At 51.8% G+C, this 24,887-nt stretch overlaps 1 protein-coding gene and 1 long non-coding RNA gene across 2 annotated transcripts in view; one reads left to right on the top strand and one right to left on the bottom strand.

Annotated features, from left to right (window-relative positions):
• Positions 1 to 24,887, bottom strand: part of LOC144113156 (uncharacterized) — a 119,081-nt gene that overhangs the window by 45,887 nt on the left and 48,307 nt on the right. The window lies entirely within an intron of this gene.
• The window catches only part of Eip75B (Ecdysone-induced protein 75B), a 68,575-nt gene continuing 51,097 nt past the window's right edge, over positions 7,410 to 24,887 (top strand). The window contains exon 1 of the mRNA XM_077646078.1: positions 7,410 to 7,759. Coding sequence (XP_077502204.1) covers positions 7,702 to 7,759 — 58 coding nt within the window. The 5' untranslated portion in view covers positions 7,410 to 7,701. The remainder of the gene's footprint in view (positions 7,760 to 24,887) is intronic.

Below are 24,887 nucleotides of genomic sequence, written 5' to 3'. Positions count from 1 at the left end.
GAGCCAGCCTCTTTCTGACTTGCTCTGCGCGCGTAGCTGCAATCCGATTTGTTCGTGCCCCGGGGTTCGTGTCATTCGCCGGCGGCATATCTGCGCGAAGAACGATTTGGGCAACCCCTTCAGTCTAGGATCAAGCAGAGCGGTTGGCCGCCGAGCCCTAATAGGGCCCAGTGCTCGTCGCGAAGGGGTGCACGGTCGCTGTTGCCAAGCGGGCACTATATAACGCGGGGAAGGAGACGTGGCGCGCGGGGTGTTAATTCATGCTCAAACACAGACAGCGATCTTTTTGCCGCAGCGCTCGAGAAGAAAGTACCGCTAGCATAAAATGTACGGCTCATGTTACGATAACTATGATAATACTTCACAAAATATACAATCCATGTTACGATAATTTTCACAATCCGTCTTCCGCATTTGTTTTCTTAGTCTCTACTGACTAGAGCAGAAAGTTTGCCGAGTTGTTTAATATGCATGTTTGGGAAAAAAGCGCGTAAAGACGACGACTGGACGATCACTGTGCATTCTAAATTTCAGTTCCCAATCTGCTATTTTTCTTTTCTTCACACCCGTATCTGAGGCAGGATATCGGATCCTGCCAGTCAGTAACATCCTAGAGTATGTGCCGGGTCATAGTACTACAGGACGCTGAGGATGTGGTTCACGATGAGGCAGCGAAAGGTTTCGCTTGACACACTTCCTGGCGGCAAGTTTCGAGTCGATGCTGTCGTTATACTTGACTGTAAATAAGCGATACGGTATCGTGCGATGGTGTCTGCAGAGGGTCCCATGCGTCAGAACGTAGCAATGGGGTGCTGACAGTCGTTACAGCCAAGAAACGGGCCACACCAGAGAAATGCGAGTACCATCGGAGTGACAAGCGTGACATCGGGCTTTAGCTTAACTGTAATGCAGGCTTTGCGGGCAGGGATAAGCGGAGCGCGAACAGAAAGTGAAGCCGCTTCCGTGCGAAGGTGATATGGAAAGTGAGAGAGATAGAGGTGTGGTTCCTTGCCTGTGGCGTCTAAGGCACCGTGGTCCCTACCCCGCAGTGGCGCACGGGGGTCGGCTGATAAAGATGGCGCTGTGCCGAGGGAAGTGGGTCGATTCGAGATGGGCCGCCCGTGTCGGTTGCAGCCCCTGTGCACGCTTTACGACGCTCTGCCCTCGGTTCTGGAAAGCGCGTTGGCAGCTACGTCAGTGGGTGGGCGCTGCCTGTCGCGATGAACGCCTCTACGTCCACTGGGATGCGAGCTCCGAGACGAGGGAAAGCCAAAGGCATTCGGACGCGGTGGGTCCACTCTCTGCGTCGCGCCTAAGCGCTTCCATCGAGCAAAAATGAATGCGCCGGCCTCACGATATCGAGCGGCTCACGAAAGGAAGGCATCTGTCACAAACCGCTTTATTTTTATTATCTCTTCTGCGCATGCACTAGTGAAACGGCTAGAGTGATATTCGGCCTGAGGTCGACATGTATACATACCCCTAAGAAGCCAGCTGCCAAACAAGCTCCTTCAGTTTTACTGCGAGAGCACTATCAGCATGGAATCACGCACCCGTTTGAGGGGCGTAGTATGGACGTCAGCAACCGAACTCTACATAGCCTCGTACACCTGGCCGATACAATTCACTGAACCGCACCGAGAGAGGTTTGCCTCTCCATTGACCGCATCGAGTTCCCCGGGTGACATTCTGCCGACTGTCAAGCGATAGTAAACTTGCAGTGGATCCTCCTTGCTTGTTTCGTTTATGCTAGTCTGTACATTGCTGGCCACCAAATTCATATTCTGTGAACTCGCTCTTGTCCGAAAGCGCCGACTTGGAGTCGCAGCGTAGAGTTCCTAACACGTTCCTCCATTCACGGGGCGATGTTTACAAAAGAGCGAAAAGAAACAGGCAGGCAAGCGAGAAGCGTTTGCGGGGAGGGGGCCACAGCGAGAGCGGCCCGCACGGCGATCAACAGTGCCCCTCTCCCGCAGCCGGTCCGCGTATCACCGCAAGGCCAAGCGGAACGCCGAGGCGGCAGCAGGGAGGGGGACAAGCGGGCCTCCTCGCCGGCGTCCTTCAAGGTCACCCACTGCCTCGAGGAGGAAGAACGCTTTTCAGAAAGAAAGCTTTTTGCGGGAAGGAAACTGCCTCGCCCCGGCTCTCCGCACTTTTCGCGCAGGGGGACCCCCCACCATCGTTAGGCAAGGGCTGCGGAGACCGGGCTGCGTGGCGCGCTGCGACTTCTTTGTCCCGCCCAGGTTAACCGGCAAGGTGCCGATGCAGCCGGGGCAACCGGCTTCAAAACATCCATTCACCTTGAAGGTTAAAACTTGCTTCAAATTTATTAAAGAACCGTACTTGAAGCGTTGGGAACGAGCCCAGTGTGAACAACCCGCGAATGTCGAGAGCGGGGTAATGAGCGTGTGGACGCGAGGGCGGTCCTGCTCTGGGCGTGTGCGGCTGGTTACTGCGCTGCTCACTGAAAGACAAGCTCACGGCGCGCATTTGTCTGGAGCAACTTACAGATGTAAGGTGTCCAGACTTGCATTAAATTCGACACAGAGATGGCTGAACCTTATGCCTGCAGCGTTCCTCGGTTGTAAGGTTCCGTTGGTTTCCCGGATGGCCTCTGGTAGTGTCCGCGAGTGAAAACTGAAACCATGGGTCCCAGTGGCACAGGGTGGGAGCCAATGTTCGCCAGACTTCGACTCTGAGTGGAAGGAAAACGAATCAACTAGGCGACTAAGTGGGAGCGATGAAGCTGAAGCGGCCTGAGACTACTCGCCTGTTTAGTACGGAGCAGCTTTCAAGACAGCTAAGTCGCCGGTTATTAATTCAGGTTGGATCGCTCAACAAAAAAATGATGCAGCTTGTAATTTCTTGGTATACTGCCGCCTCAGAGAATTAAGAATTCTCATTTGCATTGTGAGAGAATTGTCTAAAAACGGTCGATACATATTGCGACGACATTTTCTACATTGAACGAAACGTGCCTCCCCTATGAACCTTGGGCCAGACCCACGTAGCTCCTGGTACGGATCAGTGGCCGATTCTTCATTCCTCTGCACCCATGAACTGACCAATCGCAGCACTATCGCAAACCGGTCTTGCGTGCAGAGAACTTGCGAACTGTCTGATCAGCTTGGTCTGAACTCATCTTACGCACAGTGCTCAGGATTCCCAAAGCAATGCCTGGGGAACCTATGCATCATTGAGGTACCCTCGGAATCATGCACTAGATATTCAAGATGGAATATACAACGATTCGTTTTCCCGCATCATCTGCAGCGACATGCGTCTCCGGCCAAGCAAGAACTTCCAGTTTACATTAAAGCTCGTCTAACACCTCCGCCATCTTTTCATTGACATTGGTTTCGTTGAAAGCCTCCGGCGAACAGCATTTCACACAGGCAAGACTTAAAACGAAGTTCAGAGCTAATCGCTTGGTGTCCACTGAGCAAAGCAAAAAACCTGCCTGTGTACCGCTGCTGAAAAGCAGGTGGTTCGCACGGTTACAGTGAGACTTCCTCTGAAGCGTGCTGTATTCAAAAGGTGGCTGTTTCGCGTGATGTGCTCGCGGCACACCGTTGGCATCTGTGGAAGGCCACCTCCAGTGAGACGTATGCTGGGCTGCGCAAATATGGAGCTCGACTTGTCCCCTCGCATACAAGGCAAAGCAAATGCGAATCGCTCAAACGAAGGCCGAACCCACGCGAAATGCGGGAATGCCTTCGGCACCCGTAATAAATGGGGTAGCCGAGAACACACGGACTTGAAACGGCATACGCGATGCATTATTTCCACCTCTGAAGGACTGTTCGGTCTCTTAGCATTCCTTTAGCCTCTTTCACGAGGCGGTCAGCACTCTTTTTGTACCAATACTCGCGCGTGTGTCTCAACGGCTTGTTAGCTCACCCGCCCATCGGCGAATAGCGAAGTGGCTCGCAAGAATGATTTTCCTTCGCTGCTTCGCGGTGCACTATTTGGTTTGTTAACAACAATAAGCCGCCATCGGTACAGAGCGCGCCACTCTTGTACAGAACGTGTGAGCGGCGTGCCGTGGGGCCTGATGCGGCATCTGGTCGTACCTGGGGTGTTCGGCACCGCAGCTCGTATACGCAAATGCAGCCACCTGGACGCGCAAGACGTGCAGAAGGGACCACCGCGCATCTCAAATCCAGCAGATACTGTGCACGTGTTTGCTACTGCTCCTACAAGCGCACCTCTCGCGCGCTCTATGGACAAACGCGGTACGCTATCTGTGCGAACACGCAGAGCCAATGCTGTGCTTGGAAGATATGACGGTTCGGGCGTAATCCGCGATCTTTCCCACGCTTGCCGTGAGTTTAACAACTCGACGTTGTCGGCCGGTTAAAAGGCCAGAAGAGAATGGCAATGCAGCGGTAATTTTTAGTGCAGTGATATTTTTAGTGCAGTTAATATAAATGGCTGCCAATTATAACCATCGACAGCGTTTTGGCTTTTTTTTGGGGGGGGGGGGAGAGCAGTAAAATAGCGTGAAGCTGAACGATGTATTGGTGTCACGAAAGAGTCCCATGGGCGCTGTCAACTTGTGGCATATATCAGCGCCAGCGCGTCACATTCAGCGCACGAGCCTCAGCCACCGTTTGAGTGAATGCTGTCCACGAATTTTAGGTCTTACCACCACCAGTGGTGCAGATGGTTGTTATTTAAATTACTTTAGTAAAACCGCATTTCAGGGTCATCTGCAATGTAACCTTTACGCCAAGGATACTGACTCAGAGAGTCCTATATGTCATAACGGACATGTAAAGTAAACTCGTCAGACATACGTATCACTAGATCGCGAGATAGATATATACGACACGAAAAAATTCTCACAGGTGATAAAACCTATACCATGATTTTTAAGAACGACATTTTGCCTGTTTCATGTGGTATACGCGCTTACAAACCATAAGCATCGGTCGGCATGATTTCTCCTCCTCTTCGTGATTCGGTGCTTTAAAAAAATGTCAGCTTTCCGGGATGCTGTATTACAGGGGCAGACGCAGCTTGCCTGACGTCAGAAATACACTTGCCCGTATCGTTCACGTGTTGGCGGCTCATAAAGCGTTTGACCTTAAACCCCTTCACAAGGATTTCTTTTCTTGTGACCTGGAATGATCTGCGAATTTATCACTCGTGGCGGTAACGGTGCAGTCGTTGAGACGAGATCATTTCTCCTGTCATAGGAGCGTATAGGAACCCGTCAACTGGGTGCCAAGAAGAGGAAATTGTAAGGAATCTTGAGGTGCTCCTCCGCCAGTCGCAGCACGTATGCGTGCCTGATGACTTCCGCCTACAGCTGTCGCTCATGTTCATTTTTTTTCTGTGAGCTGCCTTTGCCGTCAGTTGCTCTGCACAATGATTCAGCACAGATCGAGGCACGATACAGTTGGTCAACGGGGTTTATCGGCATTATGGTCAAAGGCAATCTTTTTCATCTTAACTTCGGGAACAAGAGAGCTATAGGCGCAGTCTGCTGGACTGAGTATATAAACCGGGCAGGGATTGCAGGCGGCCTGACGAGGTAGTTTCCTTTATCAGCAGTTCCAGAAAATGCATGCCCTTTGTGGCGCCACATATGAAAGAAGAGTCACGTTTTTTTTTTTTTTAGCTAACTAGCACAAGACCATCAGTGATAACCAAAATACGATTATGCTTGCGACGACTCTTAAGTGCACGCTGCTCTGTTAGGGGTCATAATTAATGTAATGTATTTATAAGTTCCAAACTTAAACCAGGCATATGAGACACGCAGTAGTGCAAGGCTCCTGACCGATTCCAACCGTCTCGTGTGCTTTAACGTATACACCACAAAAAAAAATGAACCTTTTTTAATGAGCTTCCATCTGAGTGCTGAATCTGCAGCCGGGAATCGAACTCTTCACCCAGTGGTCAACAACAAAATGATTGAGCTGCGTCACTATGGCAGGGATGTATATTTAACCATGTTATACAGGGCGTTTCATTTTATTTAATGCAAACGTTTTATAAAATGCTTTAATAGTCATGGTGCACGACGGCGTTGCTTAGACATGTCTGTGAACATTAAATGATTAATTAAATAACATGTTGTCGTTGACTTTCTAATTAAACTTTATTAATAAAAAAAACTTGCGCGATCATCGGTGGAGTGTTTGAATGCGTTAGCAGCTAACCGTTTGTTATATCCAAAGTTGATACACTATTGATCGTTATACCTGAGCTGGTAGACTTAGGTTCGGTATATCAGTGGTTAACACACTAAAGTTCATTATATCCGAGGTGGCATACCATGTTCGTTCGCAGCCTTTCCACTGGATATTGACAGACAGCAGCCGCCATTTCCGCTTGAACAGACCCTTCTAATGCTAACCCATAAACATTCTCTGTGACATGGATACATTAATGAATACATAACTTAAAAAGCAAACTAGGTATCTATCGCTTTCTGGCTTCATATTATATGTCGAGTCAACACAAAAAAGAGGCTTCACAGAGACGCTCCTGCAGGGGTAGATTTATGGGTCATTGTGGGGGTAGTCTCAATGGAACCGTATATTTCTCGTGCTTTTTCTATCGCCCTGTATCTGCAGGAGCAGATACAGGGCGAAAACGTTACATTTAGACCACCCACGCCCCTCTTACTTCATGTTGAAATTGTTGTAATTAATTACGAAAGGGATCCCCTGCAAGTGGAAAAAGGAACGGTAGCAAGAGGTCGTACGTCATCGACTGATTGTCACGCCTGGTTGTATGTGAGGATATTTTATCTCGCATTCTTTTGTACTTCTAAAACTGTGCTCCCCATGTTGTCGAATGTCCACTCGTGAGCCACAGTAATAAAGAGCAGCTATACTTTTGAGCGGAAAAGTTTTCAGTGAACGCTACTTCACTCCGGAAACCACTGTAATTTCATTCTTGAATCTTACTTACAGTTGCAATCTAAGGCCAGGGCCAGATGTCGTCATTTCGCTTCAGCAGTTTGATTATGGTTATGGTATGCATAAATGTGATGCTAAGTGTTACTTTTAGAGTGGCGGTGGTTGCATAGGCAGAGCTCGGTCTGTGCACCCCACTTTCTTTTACTTGTGGCAATAGCTGCCAGAGCGCGCGCAATCTCGCGGCTGTGGCGAAAGTTGAACTAGAATAGACTCCACTAATAATTCGCGGGGGTGCAGCGGCTTCCCCGGTAGCGCACCAGACTGCTGCTGTGCCTCGCGCGCACCCTGCGGAGCTTGTAGCCCACCTGGAGCGAGGGAGCGCACCGTAGCCCGATGGGTCTGAGCGCGCGCGCGCGCGCTGACTGCGCGCAGGGCGAGCGCACACCCGAGCCCGGTGGCGGGCCCTCCTCCTCCTGCAGCGCGCCGGGGCTCCTCCGGAACGCGGGCGCTTCCTCGAGCCCGGGAAACTATGTCAATGGGGCTGGCAGCGCCACCGCGGCCGACGTCAGCGGGTCAACGTCCTGGGCTCCCCTCCTCGCGGCCGACCCCCTCGCCCTCGCGCCGGCGCGCTGCCTGCGCGAATCTAGGTGGGCCGCTGCCGCCGAAGTTGGTCGAGGCGCCGCCGCAATCCAACTTCCGAGCGGCCGCGAGCAGCTGCCGACTTCCGCGACCGGATTCTTAGCGGCCGCGCTGGATCGCCTGCCTGCCGTCCGCGCACATGTGCCGCCGAAACGGGCCCGGGGTCCAACGCGAGTGAGCTGCAGCCATGGTGCAGGGACTCTTACAAGCCAAGCCGGCCGAGCCGCCCCACGAAGGAGCGATTGGTGAGTACCCCTTCCGCCGACAGCGTAACCGCACGCGCAACAACCGCGCGCTTCCGAGCGCCGGGAGCCCGCGCTGGTGTGCGCGCTTCCCGACTTTCAGCGCGCGCGTGTGCTGTTCGCTCGCGTTATGCCGGTCTGTCGTACTTGGCAGCGTGGTGCGCGCGAGAAAACGATGCTTTCCAAGTTTTGTGCGTCGCATCTCGCGGTAGGGTACCCCGGTTCCGCGGCGATGCATGACGCATGAAAGCTCGCCTACGTCTCTCTCGTTGAATGGAGGAACTGCCTTTCCAGCCGGAGCGTGATGTACTACTGTGCGCTGAATGTGCCGTAGTCGTTCGCATGATTTGCACATGTTCGACGACGGCAGCTTGCGAGCCCTATCTGTTCATTTTGTTCAGTTTCGTTTTTTGTAGGCATCGAGTGTAACTAGTTTGGTGGTATCGGCTTCGTGGTAGCTCGCTTTCGTTGCTCCCAGCTAACCAGCCAATAGTCTAAAGAGCGAGAAATGAGCCGCAAAGGAAGCACATTACTTCGTTCATGGTTCCTTCACTCCCAAGGATGGTTGCCGTCCGACGCTGCGTATACAAAGTGTGGCATTAAGCAAGTCTATCTTCCGTAGTGAAGCACTGGTTGTAGTGAAGCACTGGTTGTGTGCGTGAACGCTATGCGGTCACATCTTGTCTTGCTCCAGTGCTTTATTTGTGCGCACTGCTGCTGTATTTCTCTCCGTTTCGCTGCGTGCTGCAGCTGCATGCAGATAGTGGCGCATTTTTCTACGGTCTCCTTTCCCTTTCATCTTCGTAGGCACGCTTGTTGTGTATACCTGCCCTAACAGTGCGAGTTCTACTGATTTTCTAATAATGCCCATTACTTTTGCAATATAGCTAGCTTAGAGCATACAACGTTCTTTTGTCTTAAAGGCACTAAGCCGTTAGCAGTTTTCCAAGTTGTAAAATCGACAGTGATGGCGTTCGGTAAACGCTTATGAAGAGGGATACAGCATGAATGCTGGTATTCAAAATGCTGGCATTCCTGCACGCGGTTTCTTAATAAGACGATGAGAAATTTTCGCTCCGTCGTTCGTATGTTCAATGGATGAAAGTCGTTGTCTATACCTAATATGACGCAGAAAGGCGATCGGCTGGACTTGAGGCTTCGTATATGCGTAAAATTTACTTGAAATGAGAGGGAGGCCATACTGCTGTCTCACGTGGGCCGGGTTGATTTATTCATTATGAAACGTTATGGAAGTCATGGATAGCGCTTTCAAAATATTATTTCATCCACACAGTGTCGCGGCTTATAAAGTGCGAATCGATAACATCGGAAAACTTCACGGCAAGCACAGTAATCACAATATTTACGATTTATAGCGGAGGTTACCAGAATGGGGGAGGCTTTACACGCGGATGAAATAGCTACGGTTCTTGCGAGATTTTCTTTCGTCGGCCGGTGTGCAGCATGTAACATTACTGGCTGGCCAATTCCATGCATGAACTAGCGCATGTTGTAAGGTGTGACGGCTGAGTGTGCGGGCGCTCTTCGTGAAAAAATGAATGGCTGCGGACGAGTTCGCAGTTGCTTTCAGCATTTTCCAAAGCACTCGCATGTCCGCATGACATTTGTTGCACAGTGCGAAGCGAGCAATTAATCTAATTATGAATTATGTTTCATCGGGGCATGTTGCCTGTCGTAGTGCGCCGAACTCCGTGCCTACTAAGTTGGGGGGGGGGGGGGGGGGGGGGGGAGGGAGATCTGGACGGTGTTCGAGCCCCGGGTCGCGCCTCGGCTCACTTGGTCGCTCGGCGCGCAGCGTGTGACGGCGGTTGCGCAATGCGGCCGCACGCGGCGGTTCCTCGCGCGGCGCGCGGAAGTTCCGCCTGGAAGCGCGCGGCTTCGCTTTCTCCAGGAAAAGAAAAGAAGAAAGGGGAAAAATAGGCAGGCCCGGCGCCATCTTTGTGGTCCGGAGCAAGGAGGTGTCTCGCCTCCTCGCTCTGCGCCTAACACTTACGCAACGCGGGCGCTTGGCCTCTATTTTGGTAGGCCCCTCTTCTCCCCCCCTCGTGCGAGCGGAGTGGGCCGCCGCGCGGATGTGTACCGCGTGGTAGTGGTGCTTGTTTCTGGCTGCGCGCCTCTTTCTGTCGCTGCCCTCACGGGCACCCTTGCGGGCTTTGATCAGCACTTCCGCGATGCATACGAAAGAGGGGAGCAACTGACCGACCGGCCTCCTTCTTCTCGGTGCTCCCTTTGCACGGTGCGGCGCGGAGTTTGGCCAGTTCGCTGCCGCGAGAAAGTGGGGAAGGATTGATTGATGGCTGCTCTGCACGGGCACGAGGGGAGTTGTTTTCTGCAGGAAATGAAGACACTCGCTGTTCGGCAGAGCAAGTTTGCAGTTTCTCCCCACCCGTGGTCTTCCAGTCTAGTTGTGCATCAGGTGGTTTCTGTCGAAAAAGGAGCTCGGCGCCTAAAAAAAAAAAAAAAACGCGCCTACTGACTTATGACGGTAGTAAAGTAACAATAAACTGAAACCATCTTATCCAGGCGTCAGCATTTCTAGAACTTCCTGCGATACCTCCAAGCAGCAGTTGGTAACAGCCTAAATAAGTGAAGCATTTGTTGCTCTAAGCTTCACACACTCCTGTGGAATATTCGAGAACCCGTTAGACCCACGTGAACCCAGCCTTCGATTCACCCACACGAATATATTTTTTTTTTCTTTTTAAGCATTGTGCTTGTATACATTCTTCAGGACAGCCTCCGACGTGGCTCCACTCTGCCAAGCGCAAGATCGAATCGCGCTTCCTTGTGCGTGCATCATAGGCATTAATACTTTCGGCGTGGCTTCGTCACTACCTCGCAGCAGTGACAAAGTTCCGTTCTATCGGCGGATCGATAGCTCACGTCCGCGCGATCGATGTGTAAGTAGTAGCAACTTTCGTGCTTGTCATTGGGGGCACTCGGGGGGGCTGGCAGGGAGGGAAGAGTTCCTGTTGCCGCGGAAAGAGGGGGAGGGCAAAACAGCGAGCGAGAAGAAAAAGGACAAGGGGGAGGAAGTCCCGAAAAAAGCAGTGCCGCGCAGCGGGGCAAAGAGTGCAGCGGACGCGGCCCAATCGATGCCCGTATCAACGGCGCGCGCTGCCGAGGGCGGCTGCCAGCGGGAGAGGAGGAACAACCTTAGCGCGCGGGAGGAGGGCTGCGCGGCGCGTGACTAGGTTGGCGGGTGAACGACCCGCGCGGCCCATTCTAGGTCACTGGTGACGACATCCCGAGGGAGAACCGCGCTTTTCTTCGCCGGCGCGCGCTCCCCGAAACGAAAGTGAGACCCCCCGCCACCATCCGATCCTTGCGTCACCGGCTCGGCGGAAGCGTTGCGCGCTGCATTCGGGGGTCCCGGTCTGGGCCCCGTCGGGTTAGCCAGCTGAACCGGCGGCTGCGTGTCTGGACCCCGAGTGGCTTCCTGTTCGGAGGCCGCCGCGGCGGGACCCTCAATGCTGCCAAATTGAGTAGCGCGCAGCTGAAATCCGACTCTCTGCAGCGGTCTCGCAAACGTTGTACTGGTTTCATTGTACGGCTGTGCGCCTTTTTTTTTTTTCCCGAGTCTTCATCTTGTATTTTGTCTTTATTCATTCATTTTAAATGGATCTCACGGCCTGACTGTACTGGCACGTGTTCATGCGCTCAGGATGGATGGTTAATTAGACGTGCTTTAGTTTTAAAGGATATGGTTTAACCAACTTCGTTGCAAACAATTCCTTTGTCCCGTGGTTGCGAAGGAGGCAAGAGAAGTTTTTCGACCGTTTCCACCGTTTTAATGTGCGGCCGTACACAGAGTGGTGACTCTGTTTCTGTCGAAACTGCACCTTAAATTGTGATGTCCAAAATTAGCCCGCAGAAGCCAAAAGCCAGTGTTTCTTTTTTTTTATTGTTTACCCCTGGTTATCTTGTCCTCGTTACACAGGCGTAGTGCTTGAGCAACAGTGTACTTGATAATGAGGTAAGATAGAACTTCTCTAATTTAACTCATGCCTTCGACTGCATGTCGGTGTACATTTTTGTTAACAAGGCCCTAACTTCAAATTGTTCCTAGCCCCCCCCCCCCCCCCCCCTTGTGTTTTCCAATTTGCAATGCTACATTCCCCCATTGAGCAAAGAATGCTTCAGTCATCAGTCCTCTTTAGTCAGTTCTTAGCAATATTCCGATCCCTTTGATGGCAAGAAAGTTTTGAAGTGTTCTCAAGTTCTCACATTTATGTCTTTGCGTGAGCCTGCTATGTTCCAACTCAGGCCCTAATTCGCGCCGCCGCTGTAAATAAACAGTTGTGGCATGTGTGTAAAACGATAAGAGAACGAAAAACCGGCATTCTTTGCGGTTTGTGCTCCGGGTAAAGTTTCTGGGAGCAGTTTGAAGCAGCGTAAGGGGCGCTTCTACATTACTTCAGCGTACGCATGCTTCGCTAAGTCGGAAATACTCGAAAAAGAAAAAACTGTGTGTTTACGGAGTCAGTGTGTCAGAACGTTACATTTTTATTTGCTAGTTGTCTGCATACTTCCTTTGATTCCATATATTGGGCGAGAGAGAAGAATCAAAGAAAGAGAGAGAAAACCACCCGAGATTTACGCTTGCTCGCTCCGCGAAGCAAGGCGTTCACGCAGAGCGCCCGTTTACATCTCGGCAGCGGCCGACCAATCAAACACGAGCCTCGCGCACGCCGAGGGTGGAGCTAAACGGGTGCACTGCCGCGGCGGCAAAACCGTAGGCGAAAGCGGCCGGCGCCCTCTCGCCTGCTTCCCCCCCCGGGGTCTCTATCTTTAGGGGAGAGCCTGCTATGGCGGCGGGCGGGCGCCCCTTCGCTCTCGCGAACCTGAGTTTCTGGGTAGCGCGTAGAGGCCGGCGGGTTTGCTGCTTTTTTGCTGCCGCCTCCTCCTCTCCGCGCGGTTTTTTCGCCTTGAACGGTGCGTCACAGCTCCCAGCGTCTCTCCCGCCTTCTTTGTTTCTTTATACGCCCTCGCGCTTTTTGTCGACGGAACGGTTGCCGCTTTGCGCCCGTCCGCGTCGCCTGGGCGCTCGCAACACAGCCCAGAAGTGGGCGCCGATACTATCACACCCTGCTGCTGCTGCTGCGCGCAGATGAGATATGCCTAAAAAAGCGGGTTATAGTTTTTCGTTGTATAATCACAGAAGACTGGCGCGTAAACGTTCCGCAGAGCATTTGTTGCTCTGTTCACAAAGTAAGAGGGGACGCGAATGGAATAGCTTCCACCCCTTTTTCCTCGTCTCGATGCACATCGCAAAAGCTCAAAGTAATTATCTGCTTCACCCCTCCCCCCCTCACCCTATTCACACACACTTTTTTTTTTCCCAGGCACTAGTCGCCGCCATTTTTGCCATGCTCAAATTACTCAGCCATGTCACCAATTAGGCAGCGCAACCTCAATTCATGACCAATATTGTTTCTAGCATCCGATTTTCCTACGGGCGGTCGTGCTGGGTAGAATAACATGGAAGGCACTGGAGCCAAGCAATAGTTCGCGAACCATGCCTTTCCGGAGCTTTCGGGGCTGCAGTGCACTTCCCTCCGCGCCCCAGCAGAAACGTCTGACCTCCGACTTTCTTCTGCTGCGGGCGCATTTACGCAGAACCGTCTGCGTTCGCGAGCCCCAACTGCCGAGACGGATCACGTGAGCCGATTTCACTGCGTAGGCGCCCACGACGTCTGTGCTTGCGGCTGAACGTTGCAACAATCCTGCACTTTCAGAATCAGAATCGCGCGTTCTCTAGCTCAAAACTGTCGCCCGTGGGAGCTTCGCAGCCTACGTGCGGTTAGCCAAAGGGTCCCCGGCTAGTCGGAATGAGTGTAAGTGAATAGTGCAGTACTGTAACTCGGAAAACACGGCACAAAGCGCGGCACTCAACTGTCCGCCCGTAGCGTTGTTCCTGCGTCACGTTTAGCTTTCTCCTTTCCGGTGCTGCTGGAGGAGGGAGCTTTCCAGATCCCAGCAGACGCTCTCTGCCGGCGCGCTAAGGAAGTCCTCTCTGTCGGTCGACAAGAGCGCGCGTCGACAAGAGCGCCGCTGCCGTCAAGCCGCGGCTCGGTCGGCCAGGCAAGCCTGGTTGGCTGCAGTGCCGAAGGAATGGTGCTTCGGCGAGACCTTGCCCCCGCCGTGGAACTGAGATGTGTGTTACGTCAGGCCTTGTCCCCAATGAAAAAGCGCGTGCGCCGGCGCTGCAGGTGAACGCTCGCCGTCACGGCCGTGTGCTAGAAAAAAGCCGCTCGTGGCGCCTGCTCGCCCGCGCAGCCATGGCCGCGCCGATATATACCCCCCCCCCCCCCCCCCCCCCCCCCTCCCCGCCATCCACAGCTCGTTCGTTCGCAGACCGCGTAGCTCGCGCCTTTCGTCGGCGTCCGAAAGCTAAGGGTCGCGCCCGCGGGGTTTGTCGGCACGTCGCTGCTGACTGCTGTTGTGATCGCGATCTAGCCTCGGGAAGCCTCTGCTTGGGACATGCTCCCTGCCGAAGCGGTGGCGGGAATATACCCTGAAGAGAACCGAAGCGAGCAGCAGCAACAACAACATAATTATAATACTAATTAGAAAGAGAGACCTCGTTAATAGTCTGAGTACCCTTTCCGTGGGTGGCTTGCCGGTAGACTGTAGGCGCCAAGCGTGCGGTAACGCTGCAAGTTTACGATCGTTCCTTTCGAAGTAGTGCTCGCTTGTGCGGTTGGAGTTTGGCTTTTCGCCCAGTCAAGTGAGCAGCACGCATGTTGAGCTTAGTATAGTCCTTTCGGTGGTCCTTGTGATACCCGAGTGACAATTTAAGTCGTATCTTGCGTTCTCATTGGGGGACAAAAATATAAAAAACAAAAAAAAAAACTCCCAAACCCTTTTGTCCTGCCTGCGCAGAAGTGACGGCGAACGCTGTTCTGGTACACCCCCTCTCCCCATATGCGTGCTCTGAGAACTCACGTGACCATAGATGGCACAATTTAAAAGCCGCTCACAGTTGTATTACGCACGTTATAGCATCGGTGGGGGATACATTTAAGAAAGGGTAGGTGGAAACTTCACCAGCCAGCCGAGTTTGCAGTGATCACTTTACCGAATTATGTTTTTTTTTTTTTTACCGGAGCGAGAGCGAGGCTACTACCTGGTGAGGTGCCGACGTTGTTCTGCTAGTTCACATTAGGGCCTCCAAGAGGTATGGCACTGCTTTTTCGGCGGAGTGTATCAAGTACTATTTCGTACTGTACCAAATTAAGCTTGAATTGGCTTTTATTCGTGATACTTGGTGCAGGTGACTTCGAACAGCGCATGTCACGCGCGCGGCAGCACTCGTCTTTCTGGTCAGTCGTTTCTCTCGCGTTATGCAGCTGAAATGTGGCTGCGCTATGGAGTCAGGTTAAAAGTGCGTCTGGAAGGTAATGGACACCCTAAAACGATAAACATCACCCGCCATCGATGAGACGAGACATCGACCGCCTGCAACTTAAAACTGAAACTGCAGCAGCTGGAAAACGAGTGGCTCTTCGAGTGTCAGGATTTCCGCGCCGTCGTTCGCCTTTTATTTGCTACGCGAAAATTCGGCTTTAAGATGACCTAGGCTCATCGTAATTCCACTATACACTGCTCCTTTACGCTAGAAAGACAAGAACCAGATAAGAACGTAGTGTATTAAGCACGTACCCCTTTGCTGCGGTAGGGTGAGACCCGCGTGCTTGTTTTCTTCGGTTTCTCTGTTTCCTTCGGTTTCTTTGAAATTGCAGGGTCCTACAAACAATGCCCACATTTCGTGCGTTCAGCTTGCTTATTCCTTTGATATAACAGCAGACATTACACGAGAACAACGAAAAAAAAATGAGAAAGAAAGAGCGAAATACGCGACTTTTTTTTTTTTTGCATTGAAATACACAGCAGACACTCGACTTTTGGTCCAACTTCCAGTGGCTTCATTAGCGCCCACTTGGGAAAGCGGGAAAGCGGCATTCAGCCACCTAGTGGAGATCAGTGGCGGTACGCGGCAATACGCTATTAAAAAAGTCTCAACAGGAAGAGCCGCCGCCTCGGTAATAAGCTGCTAAAAAAAAAAAACGCTTTTCAAACCGTCCTTTCCACCCCTGGCTGGTTTGCGCACAACCGGCCTGCAGGACGTACTGCTCGATCAGCCTGCACGCTCTCTAAACATTAATACGCCTACATGGGAGTTTTTAAAAAGGGAGTGCTCCTTTTTACTCCATTCCGTTTAGAGTGCAGCAACAGAAGGGGCACGACAGCCTGACCGAAACCATAGTTTGAATTATCAACGACAAAGGCTGCCACCGCACTCTGGTCAACGGTCCCGGCAGACGGCGAACCGCCCTGGAGTATTCTGTTTCGCTCTCTGCATTCAGAACCTTGGGCGGATAGGCATCCAAAACGTGGTCATCGCCACTCTGTCTCTACTTCCCCTACTGTAGCTGCCTTAGAATAAGCGCCTTCCTTTCGGCAGTGAAGCACACGTTGTATCGCTGATTATAGGCACAAGAAACTCGTTATTCGAAGGGCATCACGCTGTCCATAATAGCGATCACGGAAGTCCGTAGGGAAACAACAAATTCAACAGTCTGGTAACGCGGTATAGAAATGAATCAAGCTCTCTGAGGAAGCCATTGTTCACATCGCCTGAATCGGCGGAAACTCGCCACTTCACGTCGAATTCAACAAAAAAGCGATAGGAGCAGCAACCTTGCGCTGTACTGAGCCACGGTTGAGCTTCTCAGGCGACTGAACGTCCGTGAATCTCGTCTTATGTCGGTCAGCCGATTTCTCTCTCGCCTTCCACAAGCAATGCCGTCCGGCAAGGCGATCGGTAAGTTGAGTTCGAGAAAGAAAAAAAAGAGAAGTAGAAAAGAGTGTGGACGTATACCTAGCGCTTGCTGGACAATGAACAAAGTGACAGGTCCCGTGACTGGAAGGTGCAATGCCTGAGAAGCGTGATCAAGCCCCGCTGATAACCGATGGTTATGGGCCTGCACGTTTCAACCTTGGCCCGCTGCTGTCAGCTGTGTTTTTTTTTTCCTCTGGCATGCATCCTTTATTTTTTTACTTTATATGAGGTGCAGATGATTGGATGCATAAAGAACGCTACTGCGACTCGACAAACTAAAATCTATTCGAGAAAAGGATGCCGGACGCGTATGACCACCGACACTTGAGCAGTCAACGTTTAGCAGTGAGCCAACAGAACCGTCGCTAAAGCACTCCACTTGTATCCCTCACCGCTGTATCACTCCAAATGCGCTTCCTTTGGAGCAGTACACCGCTCCAAACGGTGCACAGCAGCGCTGGGATCGGTGTCTGCGCTAAGAGCGTTGTTTCCTGCGTAAGCATCTTGAATAAACAGCGCGAACAAAGACGAGCACAAAAGACAAGAAGGCGAACGACGTCTTTTGTGCTCGTCTTTGTTCGCGCTGTTTATTCAAGATGCTTAACCAACTAGCCCGCCAAAACGTGTTAACGTTCCTGCGTAAGGCTTTCGAGTAAAGTTTAGTTTAGTTTATGGGGGTTTAACGTCCCCGAGCGACTCAGGCTATGAGAGACGCCGTAGTGAAGGGCTCCGGGAATTTCGACCATCTGGGGTTCTTTAACGTGCACTGACATCGCACAGTACACGGGCCTCTAGAATTTCGCCTCTAAGGAAATTCGACCGCCGCGGCCGGGATCGAACCCGCGTCTTTCGGGCCGGCAGCCGAGCGCCATAACCACTCAGCCACCGCGGCGGCTGGCTTTCGCGTAAAGGCGTGATGAACGATGGATGTGTTCGAAAGGCTTTTCAGGATTATGATCTTCTTCTTTTCCAGCTTCATTTATTATCTAGTAAAGGAGAAGGAAAGCCTGGTGCGAGGTTCTCCCTGTAGTTCCTTGGACTTTGGGAGGTTCTGTCAGGGGTGGATTTATGAGCAGCTCTTGGAGCTTCTCTGTCGAAAAAAAATTACTGCCATTGCGGTTTTCTCGCAGAAAAATTTCTCGCTTGAGCGGAGGGAGAAAGGGGGAGAGAGCAAACCCCTTAATTCCAATCGTGGGTACAGTAATGGTCCCCTGGCCAACAGTTCGAAAGCGATCGCATTTGACGTTCAGTCGTGTCTATCGGAAGGGTGCAACGTCACCCTTTGTGGAGTTTGCAGTCCATCTACGTAGTCCGGGACAATTCTTGCCCGCTTTTCAGACGGCGACAACGCCCAGTCGCGGGAGGGTATTGCCGGCGTACTGGACAATAGCAGCCTATAAGTCAGCGTTATGCAAAAGGGCCACTGGCGCGAATGCAGGCAGGTCATTGTTGTGGCGCCGGAAGTCTGGCACGTGTCCTCCAAATTCAAAGCAATCGAAACGCGTTGCCTACTGAAGACAACTAAACGAGGTACTCGCCAGAGCCCAAATCTAGACGACAGTTTTGTGTTCAAGGCATACTGCTCCAGTAAGCTGGAACGCAGTGGCCTACGCAGTGTACGGTATTCGTTTTGAAAGCCATAACAGCTGCAGTAGAGGGCTGGTATATCCGCTTGTGTAAGGTGCTGGCGTGGCTGTCAATGTGATTTATGCATACTACTGCCTCACTAAAACTGCGCTGTGTTGTGGAAGCAACGAAGCCGGCGCAAGCAGCGCGAAGGCAGAGTTCCGGGCCCCTGGTCAGGTCACACTACATCTATCTTTAGAAATGATGCACATACGTTGAGAGGTGGCATAGCGTATTGTAAGGTCGCCGTGTAAAGAGCGAACTTTGTACGTGAGGCTGAGTATACAAGGCAGAAGGCTGAGATTTCTTCGTCGTTAGCTGTACACTGAGGTGGAGTTTCTAATTGATTGTTCCTGTTCCTGTCTCCTACTTTTTTAGTGCGACAACACTATTTCGCTAGCAATCCTGAAAAAGTCGAGGTGTGTCTGAAGCCTCTCAGATGCCTGCAGAAATGAAATAAACATTGCCGCGACCGGGTTTCGAACCCGCGGCGGCGCGAACAGAACAGCTTCGGTGGCCACTGCACGAGAACATAGGTTATCGCCGCAGCGGATCACGCCTCGTGTTAGACTGCATCACACTCTCGCGCTGTGCATTGCACGGCGTCGTCTCCATCGACTAATACTACTACCAAACTAATGTTCGCGCTTTGAGCTATGCGGCGGTAGTGAGAGAGAGATGTGCGCTGCCTGCGTTTGCGTTGACAACGTTTTGGCAGAGACGCGGCACAGGAGCAACAGGCCGCCGGCGTTGATTGGGTTCATTGGCGTTGACCACGTTGCAGACTCCGTTGATTTTTAGGAAAGGAAAGGCGTATAACTGGCCCCCTGGGTCAGTGGACACTTCAATCGCGCTTTCAGGTGCGTGGTGCTAGTGACCACATTTTTTTTTGGTGGGGGGGGGGGGGGGGAAATGGCGCAGTATCTGTCTCATATATCGCTGGACACCTGAACCGCGCCGTAAGGAAAGGGTAAAGGAGGGAGTGAAAGAGGAAAGGAAGAAAGAGGTGCCGTAGTGGAGGGCTCCGGAATAATTTCGACCACCTGGGGATCTTTAACGTGCACTGACATCGCACAGCACACGGGCGCCTTTAGCGCTTTTCCTCCATAAAAACGCAGCCGCCGCGGTCTGGTTCGAACCCGGTAACTCCGGATCAGTAGTCGAGCGCCCTAACCACTGAGCCACCGCGGCGGGGCATGCAAAACACGCTTTCGCATAATATATCGTAGTTAGCAATGCTAAACCGCCAGCGCTTTATTTTTCGTTTTATATCCACAACTAATGTTCCACCTATGCTGCTCTTCGTTGTGTTAACGGTGGTTTCCAGCAACCTCGGCGTTGTCGTTTCGTTCACTCCAATCATTCTTCAAGGACTGCAGTACCCACTGGGTGTGCAGTGTGCTCAGAACTGAAGTCATTACGTGCTTAGTGAATATACACCTCGATGGAATAAGCGGCACAGTTCCGTCCGACTTCGGCATGCCAAGAGGGCGACACTTCGTGGGCGCGATAAGTTCACTTCCACACGAATCACGTTGCAAGCTGCGAGGGCGCTCCTCGCGGAGACGTTAATGAATGAACACATCAAGTTCGTACTGGCCCAGGTTCGCTGCACGGGAGAGTTCCTCTCTGAATTCGTACGCGTCCGCCTGCACAGAAGAAGTAGGCGGAGCGGCGCAGTCAACATCGGTGCGCGCTGGCCTCGTGGGCAGCGCCGGCGAGCACTACCGCCGCGTCGTCCATCACCGCAGACAATCGAGCGGCGGCGGCCGAGGAAGGGCGCTCGCGCGCGCTGAGCGGCGGCGGCGGCCTTCCACTTTCGCTCGGCCCGGAATATCCTTGGCGGAGGAAAGTGGGACTGGAGCGGAGGCGAGAGGGGGACGGCCGAAAGTCGGCGAAGGGCACCCGTCGCCCCGGCAACGCGCGCGGAGTCAACGAACCCGTCCTCGTTGGGAGCCGCGCGGCCGCAACTGGGACAGCCCAGCCCGAGGACGCGCGGGCCCCTCGCGCCGCCGGAATCGAAAGCGAGAAATGGGTTGAGATTAAGTTTCGCATTTCCGGATGCAGCAGCCTGCCGGCTCTCTCCGGCCCAGCGCCGATGCCGCGTGCTCTTTCTCGGCCGCACTTTGGGTGTTTTTGTGTACTTTGATTGCCATTTCCCCGCTGTTCGTGTTCTCGCTCGTTAGCGGTGGCTGGCGTGACGAGGGAGGCTGGTGTCGAACGTAACAACGGAAAACTGGTTCACGTCAGCGCCGATGGGAGCCCCCAGAACGGGCCACCTCCTAATGAAATCTGCATTGCATTTCAGTGCAGCCTATGCACTCGAATTTTGTCCAAGTTTCATGCTACACTTGTGTGCACTGTGCTGCCTTGCCAATTAGGATTCGCCCTCATTATTGGCTCTGATCACGTTAACTGGTTCTGTCTGTACCCTCCGCACAAGGCGCTGTGACTACTATGGGCTTCTTACGATCGCCCGAGATAGACCCCAGTTCTGGGGTTCCTGTTTCCAGAAATGAAGGACCATGTGATGTCTCGAAACAAGCACCCAAGATTTTAAGCAACAAAGAATACACTTGGAGTCACAGATTTTATTCTGTGATATATGTATTTCCATACAATTGAGTGAACCTGAGGTCGCAGTTTTTGTATCACAGTAAAGAACGCAGCATTCAGAGTAGTTCGAATTCGGCCTCCTTATTTAATATTATTTTATCGCTATTAAGATAAGCGCTCATTCTACATATCACACCTCTGGTTTACGCCACCAGAAGTAAGACAGTTTCCGTAAAGCCATACAAAAGCATGCCTTTATTTTTATTTAGCGAGCTAGGTTCTCGCTCAAACGATTTTGTGTTGTAACGCTGTTCACGTGCTTTCTGCATTATATCAGGACAGTGGTTTGGGCGCTGACAGCAGCTTCAAAGCTTTGCCGTGCTCTACCGATGAGCAAAGTGAGCACCAGTAGAGAGAGCCATGTTCAACTCAGTAATTGGCAACCAAAAAAGCATGTTAGCAATACGTAATGAAATGTCTCGATGCTGACAGAAATAACATCTTGCTAGCGGTTTTAACCAGAGCAGGGTCGAGAAATTGCAGCTGTGTTTTAAAGATTAATGCGAGGAAAATTTTATGTGAAAGTTGTAATGTGTACCTGCTTTCATTCATACATTCTTTGTTAGTCTTGCTCGAAAGCTGTTCAGTACCGTTGGTCAACAGCACTGCGCAGAGTTTAGTGCGCTTTTCTACTGAGGCCGAGAACATGAAACTGTGCAAAGCACTCATGTGCAGTGCCTTCTTTCTCCTTATGAGGCCGCCGAGCTTTAAAATTAATCTAAAGCTCTGTGCTTCGAGTTAATACTCACTATGTTCATACTGTCAGCATTACTTCGCCTTTCCTTCATTCTTGAAGTTGCGTGTCTCTGCTACGTGCCCTGGGGGCATCAAGGTGAAAGGTTAATTGTCATAAGCGTTAAACATGTTTGAATTACTGAATCCCGCAGCAGGGGCTATTCAGTCGCGCATCCAACTGAAGTCCTCAGCAGAAAAAGTAAAGTAACAACAAATAGAGGGAAGAACAAGCAGTGGATCCTTGTTCCATTTTCCACACCAGCAGCATGTTCAGCTTTATAAGGGACAGGATTTCCATCAACTCATCTTCGACACTTGTTTCAAGTTTGCCGCTTCAAAAACATGCAACAAAACAGGAGCGCTGTTAAACTGGCAGTGCGCTTCATGAAAATCGGAAATGAGCTTTTGTTCAGGACAGCGTGAATGCGCTCATTAAGGTAGGTTAGGTAAGGTTACGAGTGGCGCGATGCTACAGGAACATGACGTTGCGACCGCCGGTACTTTTTCTTTTCTTCCCGAGAGCCAACCGCCTGCTGCTGCTGCTGCTTCCACCGGAGCAGCCGTGCGTGATCGGTTGTAGGAAGGAGCCCTTCTTTTTTTCGGCTGTGACATAATTGCGGATTTGGCGCCCTCCTCGCGCGTCCGCCGCCGGTGGTGGCCCTCTCCACTTTCAGACCGGGTGACCCAGATGTGCCGAGGGCGACGACCCCGCGCTTCGCCGGCGCGCCGCTGGGCGCACTGGCGCTGCGCGCGCCGAAAGTCGACGACGACGCTCGCCGCTGGCGCCATCTTTGGAGCTGCGCTGTTCCAACAGCGCTTGAGAGAGGGCTCCCTCGGCGACCTTTCGCCCCCACAGCTACACAGAGTTCGGAATGTGCGCAGAGCTGTAGCCGGTACGACGCGAAGACGGTAGTAAGCAGAGGGAGGGTCAAAACGTGATGAAAGTTTGATTATCTGCTCCACAGTTTTCGCCCTAAAGCTTTTTAAGATAAAAGTATGAGCACGTTTACTACATTCCAGGGTACTTGTGGCTTGTCATTGCAGCTCCATCATGTAACATGTTTCCCTTCGTGTTTCTGAAATGTCACGACACCACCGAAGCAGTCCGTGTGAGATATGCGAAATCTGTGCGTATGCACTACAAGCAAGTAGTACGCAACGCCAAATGTCTCTCGGCAGACTTAAGTTTTGTTCTGTTAGATGCCCAGATGGCGAGAAATATTTCTGCCTCTTCTTAAAGAATTAACCAGAGGAACTAATGGATAGCCTGAAGTATGGGCAACGCATCGTTCATGCGGATCGCTCTGACAGGCTGTCAAAACATAACCAACTTGTAACCTTTAGCGAGGGTCATGTTCAGAGTAGCTTAAAGCGGTTGCATCGCAAGGCGACGATATTTGCCAGCTGCGTCAAGAAACATTGCGGTAGCTGTTTTCATGTAGCGCGCCTACGGTTGGCATTGGCATGCAAGTAAAAAATATAATTTACCAGAAGACGAAGTTGAAAACATGGTTGAGCGCGGGCAGAGATATTTGCCAAGAGGCATGAAATGGAGCTCCAGCCATAAGTTAACTTCCAGTTGTAAATTCTGTATAGAGCTGTGAAAAGAATCTTTGAAAAGGGAAGGCAGAGCACCTGTAAGCACCCCTCTCTGCTTCGCTTGCATATTCTGGTCAGGGTGCACTACCGAGCGGACAAATTTAAACGGTTGTACACAGTGCAATTAGTCATCAAGTTTTCAAAGCACGTTGCACACAAGCACAGAAAGATGCTCTCACAATATGCTAAGCTATCGTCTAGGCCCGTTTTTAGATGTTTTTGTGTCAGCTAATAAAACTAGAAAAGGGAGGAGAAAAAAATGTTCGCGGCTTGCTTTGCGATTCCGTGAATTCCAGTCCCGCTAAGCACGCTGGGCACAGCGCGCTCTCCGCTGTTATGCTACAACGCGGAGGGAGACGGAGGGCGAGGAAGAAAAGTCGGAATCGGAACTGCGTGCCAAACAGAAAAAGGAAGGGTAAAACGCCTTGCGTAATGGTTGCTCTAAAGCGCGCCACCTTCTTGACCCCGTTGCGCCAGCACGGCGCATGCGCGAGGCGGCGCGGTCAACGACCCGGCCGCCGGGAGCATTGGCGCAGCGACGGGACGTGGCGCCATCTGGCGGAGATGCGCGCAAACTGCTGCCGTCCGGTCGCCTTGCTGCTGCAGCTAAACAGTACGAGTGATCCTTGAGAAAACATCGCTTTTTAGGTGCATTTCTGGGCGCGGAGGAGCTTTTAAGCGGAGGTGTTTGTTGTACGCTCACCGTTCGTTTTTCGCATCTTGGGCGGCAGCGCAAACAAAACGTTTTTTTTTTCTTTTATAAGAGCGCGCTATTTTTCGCGCCCTACCGTCCATCACGCAATTATTTACAAAATACAAGCTTCAAGCCACATACCAAGCGGTCCAAGTAAACGAACAACACTGCTCGCAGCATCTGCTCACGTCAGGCACCGGGCAACGCATGCTGATTTCTTTATATTTACGTTCCTTCGATACGGTGCTTTTTGAAAATACTACAGAAAGAAAGCAGACATCTGCTGACAAAACTTAGGCATACACGCACCACAGTAAAAGGAGCCAAAGTATTTTTTTTCGTGGTATTTCGAAAAAATACATGTTCAGCGGAGTGTTAATCGCAGGTGCTTGAAGGCATAAAAAGACAAAAATGTTTTGGTGCAAACGACTGCGCGCCACTGCCTCCTGTAGAAGCTGCAGGCGTAGCTTTCGGAGTGCTAAGCGCCTCATTAAGGCACAAACAAGCTCGCAATTTCACCAAGTGTCTTTGGGTGTCGAGTGCGACCTTGACTGCGGCTCGTCTCGCTATCGCAAATATCTGCGAAGCGCAGCGCTGATGACGCAGGTGTTTTCTTGTGATTTTTCACGGGCAAAAGCGCTGACTCCGAGGTCGAATTCCGGGAATTCCGCGTCAAAGCAATGCATGACGAATAAGTTGGCTATGCAAGGCTGTGACGTTGCCCAGGTACATGCAGCCGCTCGCTAATGGGGAGGGCGCAACCTCGAAGTTCACTTGTGTACTTTTTGTGTGCACGCGGCATCGTAACAGCGTCACGCAGGCGCTCTCCGACGGTGAAAAATTCGTTTGGAGTAGCGGGTAAGAGGAAATGCGCGACAGAAAGCAGGCACTGCGAAATGCTAGCCTCCTAAACAACTTGTTTATCGAAAGCCGTTTCCAGTGATAAGATCCGCATTTTAGTGTTTGACGGCCAAGACTGTTGACGAGAGCGAATT

Source organism: Amblyomma americanum, chromosome 1, assembly GCF_052857255.1.
Source record: "Amblyomma americanum isolate KBUSLIRL-KWMA chromosome 1, ASM5285725v1, whole genome shotgun sequence".
NCBI lineage: Eukaryota > Metazoa > Arthropoda > Arachnida > Ixodida > Ixodidae > Amblyomma > Amblyomma americanum.
Note: the sequence above shows the minus strand (reverse complement) of the source record. Positions and strands in the feature narration are given on the sequence as shown.